This window comes from Prunus dulcis, chromosome 4, assembly GCF_902201215.1.
Source record: "Prunus dulcis chromosome 4, ALMONDv2, whole genome shotgun sequence".
NCBI classification, from domain to species: domain Eukaryota; kingdom Viridiplantae; phylum Streptophyta; class Magnoliopsida; order Rosales; family Rosaceae; genus Prunus; species Prunus dulcis.
Window position 1 is genome coordinate 10,193,061 of NC_047653.1, and position 6,000 is coordinate 10,199,060.

Here is a 6,000-nt window from a genome sequence, read left to right on the forward strand (position 1 = left end):
CAGCTGTCTCACTTTAGATGCAGTGCAGCCTCTTTTCTCCCACCAGGAAGCCTTAGCAGAGCACTAATCATCAATGTTTCTTATAATTAAATAAAATAAAATAAAATAAAATAAAAAGATATATATATATATATATATATATATCAAGAAAGTAAATTTAGATTCATTTTATTTTCTTCTAATAAAAACAATAAAATTTCAACCATCATGCAACATTAGATTCCACAACAGATGAAAAAAAAAAACACCTTAAGTGAACTAATTTAAGAAAGGAAAAAAGTTCGCTCCTTAGAACATCTCCAATCGATATGTTAAATTGCCACATGGACATAAAATGACAAAAATTGAAGGTTAAAATTGCTCCAACCGAGTAGTCAAATCCTACATGGATTTGAACGCTGTAAAAGATGTCAAAAATAACATATCAATGCTACTTGGTGCCGCAATGGTAGGGGTTCGAAACCCGTTGGAAGCACTTTGTGGCTAAAGGCAAGCCGAACTTCGAGCGGGGATTAATACCACCTTCAGGTGTGGGGACACCTCGTGGTATTTACAAAAAAAAAGAAAAAAAAGAAAAAAAAGAAAAGCTTGATGTCCAATATTATTTTAATATTTTTTTAGACATAAACCCCACTATTATTTACTATCATTTAAAACTTTATGCATTATAAGCCCCATTTGCTTTTAAAAATATAATAAAATAATATTATATTTGGTATTTCGGATAGAATTAATTTTTTTTTCAAAGTGTGAAATTACCACATTAGCCATCAAATTCAAATATAATATTTTGCATTTGATCTTTCTCAATTTTAATGAGCCAAGTCAATATGCCAGTAAAAAACAACAATTTACATCAAAATAAAATATTTTTTATATTAGTAATTGATTAAATTAGAAATAAAATGATAAGAAGAGACATTTCGAAAATCAAATGCCGTCTGATCTGCTGAAAATGAAGAGGTATTTAAGAACCACAGTCCCACAGTACACTGCTATTATAAAACCTCCGCAAAAACCCTAATCCCCTTATCTCCTACTCTCGCTCTAGGGTTTATCTCAGAGCCCCAATCCTTTTCGCGATCAACCATGGCGACCCATTTCTTCTCTCGCTCTCTTCCCAAAACCCTAGCCATGAGCTCCTTCCTCTCTCGCTCTCTATCCACAGCCACCTCCGCTGCTTTCCTATCCACCGCCCAATCTCGCTCTTCTCTCTCTCTGTTCCACCGCCTTCGTCCCCTCGCTGGATTCGTCGCCTCCGCCGGTAAGCTCTCTCCTGCGTCCGTCCGGTGCTTCTCGACCAACTCGACGACGTCGTCGCTTAGAGATCCAAACCCTAACTGGTCGAACCGGCCTCCCAAGGAGACGATCCTCCTCGATGGGTGTGACTTTGAGCACTGGCTGGTCGTCATGGATCCGCCTGAGGGTGATATCACCAGGGATGAGATCATCGATAGCTACATCAAGACCCTAGCTGCGGTCGTCGGAAGGTAAGTGCGATTGTTTAATTTTTTTTTTTTTAATTGATCATTTTTATTTGTTAAATGTTTGTTTGGATTATGAGAAATTGATGGGACGGAAATGAAATGAAGTTTATATATTTTCTGCCAATTTTTTTTTTTTTAAGAAATTACCAGGAGATAATATACATATGTATGTCTGTGTTTGTGGTAAACAATATCTTTTAATTTAAAGAATATAGCTTTTATTTTATAATCACTTCTTAACTCTGTATTGGGGGTAATGTTTGGGTTAGTTTGATTTCTGTTGAATAGTGGAACTTTTGGCTGTTCCTTCTATCATCTGATTCTATTTTGTTTTCTCAAATTATCTTTGTTGTGCTAGAAATTTGATTTATATTAGAGCATTCTTTTTTGCAAAGGTATTATTGACTTAATTTCTTCGTATAGCATTTCACTAAGGCATAGTTTAGGTCTATGTCGATTAGCTTTCTGCAGATTTCTATAGATTTGCTTTTGGTAGTTTCTATTGCTCTTTGTCATTGGTCCTAGGGCCCTATGGCTCTCTTAGCCACGTTTCTTTCTTGTATCCTTCTTGTCTTTGGCAATATATTATCCTTTCTTTTCAAAAAAATGTTTCACTAAAGTTATACTGTTCGTCTATATTAGCTGCGTAGTATGGGATTACAAATCTTGGTGATTGGCATTGTGGTTAGTAGTTCTCCAGAAAAGAAAAAACTCCCAACTCCTTCTGGGGCCTTTAGTCTTTAAAATCGGACCTGTAATAACTCTATATCATGGGCATAATGATCTGATGTATATAGCATGGTTTTGATCACTTTTACATACTACATTTTAGATAGATTGATATCTTTGACGTTTCAACAAGTACCTGCAATGGTATCATATACATCAATTATTAATGTTGCCTGAAATTTATATTTTGTACTAACTACCACACGTAACCAACTACGGTATAAAAGATATGATCACTCTGTAATGTAGTTCACATTGCTTGTATTAATTGATTGATGCATTTGTTTGTGTCTCAACTACAGTGAGGAAGAAGCAAGGATGAAGATCTACTCAGTTTCAACTAGGTGCTATTATGCATTTGGTGCACTTGTGTCTGAAGAGACTTCGTACAAAATCAAAGGTACTTCTGCTTCTATTGCTTGGGCTTTTGGTTGTTTTTTTGTTTTTGTTTTTGTTTTTTTTTTGTGTGTCCGGGTTCTCATTTCTGTTTTGAACTTTTTTTTTCCCCAAATTATTCCAGAATTGCCTAAAGTCCGGTGGGTACTTCCTGATTCTTACTTGGATGTTAAGAACAAAGATTATGGAGGTAAGAATATTCTCATTTCTTCCAATTGCATTGAAAAAGTTAAAGTGTTTGTAGCATTTGAATTAATTAAGTTATAAACTTATAACTACGATTGCCTAATCTGTTAGGGCAGTCATTGCCATGGTTTAATTCTTTTTCTTCTTTTTTTTTTTTCCTGGGAAATGATATTGTGGGACTAATTAGTTAACTGGAGTTATGATATGGACTTAGGCCTCTGTTATTTTGGGGATCTTTTAGTTGGGTCAGGTCTCTAAAGCCTGTTTGGTTTTTATTTCTAATTCTGTGTAGTTGCTTCTCGGATGCATTGCCCTCCCCACCCCAGTTCACAAAAGAAAAATAGACAGTTTTGGTCTCTAGAATTCGATGATGAAAATTTTCCTCTTAGGCAGTCAATGTTAGCCCTGGAAGTTCGCATAATTGCTTTTTGAATGCTGTGTATGATAGTAATTGCCTTTTTAATACTGATATTATAGTAATCTTAAACTGCCATTCTGTTGTACATTGTCTACCTGTTTATTCATTTGTTTTGAATTAGTTTTTCGGCAATAAAGTATTCATTTATACATGATTGTCTGCTTTCTTGTTATTTCTTTTGTTTTGGCAGGCGAACCTTTTATTAATGGTGAAGCAGTACCATATGATCCCAAGTACCATGAGGAATGGATAAGAAACAATAGCCGAGCAAACGAGAGAAACAGACGCAATGACAGGCCTCGAAATTATGACAGATCAAGGAACTTTGATAGGAGGAGGGAAAATATGCAGAACCGAGATTTTCAGAACAGGGGTCAGCCTCCTATGCCTAATCAAGCTGGGCAAAATCCTGGGCCTAACATGCCTGGACCTGCCAACAACATGAGGACTCCCAACAATATGGGCCCCCCGCCCCCCAACGCGGGTCCAATGCCTCCCCACAACAACATGGGTCCAAACTACAGTAATGTGCAGCAGCCAAACAACTGGAGTGGTGGGCAGCCCAACAACAATAGCAATCAGATGCCTCATAATTATAATCAGATGCCGCCGCCACCGCCTAACTACAATCAGATGCCCCCCAACAACATGGGAGGTGTGCCACCAAACAACATGGGAGGTGTGCCACCAAACAACATGAGAGGGATGCCACCAAACAACATGGGAGGAGTGCCCCCACCACCAAATAACATGGGAGGTCCACCGCCTAATGCAGGATGGGGGAGTCCTGGGCAATACCAAGATAACTACACACCAGGCAGGGACGATGGAGGCATCCCCGGTACAAACCGTTACTGAGCTTGAGGCTATGTCACCATGAGTCTTGTAGGCATGCTGTAGATAAGCAAGGAGGCTGCTCGAGATGGGCTGTAGGTTTTTTATGTCACCGGTCTGGAATGATATTTTGTTTGACTTATTGCTGGGTGCGAACCTGGTTGCCTTTTTATCTGAATATGATTACACTTTCAGGGTCGAAGCTGATTGTATTAATCGTATCTTTGCTTTGCTACTTGGTACTGGTCTGGTCAGGTCAGGTCATGTCATGTCATGTAGTGCACATATTTGCAGAAAGCAGAAGACTCTTTAATGAAACCACTATGATAGGGCAATGCTCTCTTATTTTTCATCGATTAGTCATCCTCCTAATCAATTGAAAAATCTAAACAAAACCCAAAAATCAATTATATGTATAATTTTTTTTTCTGTCAGTGCCTGAGCTTGTGCTTGGCTCAGTAACTTACAGGAAGAATGGTGAATACAACCCAATTCACTTCATCGTTAGTTCATTCATCCCATTCAACAATACAAACAAAACCTACAAAGCAATTATACGAAGAAATTATTCTCTCTCAGTCTCCGTACTTCTGCTTGCAGCTTGCTTTAGTAACTTAGGAACGAGTGATCGGAGCCCATTTAGGTTAACCCAGGGTATGACAGCTGGAAGTTCTCCCGAAAATAGGTTTCCGGAAATGTCCAGGAGTACCAGAGTTTCCTTGCTTATGTTCCACATCCAGTTTGGCACTTCGCCATGTATTTGGTTTCTTGCCATATCCAACTGCTCCAACTTTGTCTGATTTCTTAGGAAATATGGGAACTCTTTTAAATTGCATGAACTCAAACCCAGAATAGTGAACTGTCGAACAGTTGCATTCATCATATTGGATTCAGTAACAAATTCAAAATTGTTCCAACTCAATTGGAGTTGGTACAGATTTTGTTGCTTCTCAAACATTTGAAATTCCACTACACCACTCAGGTTATTTGAATGTAGATAAAGGATCTCGAGATTGATGAGATTGGAAAATGAGGCCGGAATTGAACCACTCAAATGATTAAAAGAAAAATCTAGGTAAACTAGTTTGCTAAAGTTACCTAGCTAAGATGGAATTGGACTTCCAAATCTGTTTGTTGAGATGTCTAGATAAGTGAGCTGTCTAAGATTACCAAGTGCAGATGGACCCAAAGATTCTGAAAAATTGCAATTAGCCACATCCAACTCTTTCAATGAATTAAGCTTTTCAATTGATGAAGGTATTGTTCCAAAAAAACCTAGTAGAAGCAACTCTCACTGATATGAGGGGACTACTTTGATTAAATTCAGGAAAATATCCAGCGAGATCTTGTTTGTATCTCACACTAAGAACTTTTAAGTTCTGTAGATTGAAAATTTGCCAAACAAATCGCAATTCCTGAGGCCAAGGGATGTTAAAAATGATAAATTTGTCAAGGAAACGGGTATGATTATTATCAGAGAGGTTTAACCTTTGAAGATGCACCAGGCTGAACAGGCTACTATTGGCCTCCAAAGAGCCGTAGAGATAACTGCTGCTAAGATTGAGGCCAATAACATGACCCGTTATCTCGTCACACTCCACGCCGTCCCACGAGCAGCAACTGCTATTTCCTCCCAAATGAACAGCTTATGAATTGTGGTACTGTTCCTAAGCACAGTAACCGTTTAGCAGCTTTAGTATATATATAATATAATTTGTAGCCTTCATTATTGAGCAAATGCTGGATTTGAGCTGAATTTATCTAGATTAACGGTATAGTATACAATCTCCATATATATGTTTTGCAAATCTATAGCTCTGATCGGGTTTTAGACAACTGATCTTGATTTACATTGTACTTAAAGTTTGTACTTGGGTAGTTTAGTCAAGTTGGCTAGGGCGAATGTTATTCCCACTCTACACCTAAGTTAAAATCCCCCACCCTACATAG

General features: G+C 37.8%; 1 protein-coding gene across 1 annotated transcript; it reads left to right on the forward strand.

Annotated features, from left to right (window-relative positions):
* The first annotated feature begins 950 nt into the window (after window positions 1-950).
* LOC117626655 (multiple organellar RNA editing factor 8, chloroplastic/mitochondrial) lies at window positions 951-4,368 on the forward strand. Its single transcript, XM_034358445.1, has 4 exons — window positions 951-1,490; window positions 2,519-2,616; window positions 2,737-2,802; window positions 3,407-4,368. The coding sequence occupies exons 1-4, from the start codon at window positions 1,090-1,092 to the stop codon at window positions 4,072-4,074; spliced, it is 1,233 nt and encodes a 410-aa protein (XP_034214336.1). The 5' UTR covers window positions 951-1,089; the 3' UTR covers window positions 4,075-4,368.
* Window positions 4,369-6,000: the final 1,632 nt, after the last annotated feature.

What these genes read in the sequence shown, in the direction of transcription:
- LOC117626655 (XM_034358445.1), top strand. Translation starts at nt 1,090, where the DNA reads ATGGCGACCCATTTCTTCTCTCGCTCTCTTCCCAAAACCCTAGCCATG. An exon ending in GACTTCGTACAAAATCAAAG is followed by an intron (nt 2,617 to 2,736) that starts GTACTTCTGCTT and finishes AAATTATTCCAG; the next exon opens with AATTGCCTAAAGTCCGGTGG. An exon ending in TAAGAACAAAGATTATGGAG is followed by an intron (nt 2,803 to 3,406) that starts GTAAGAATATTC and finishes TTGTTTTGGCAG; the next exon opens with GCGAACCTTTTATTAATGGT.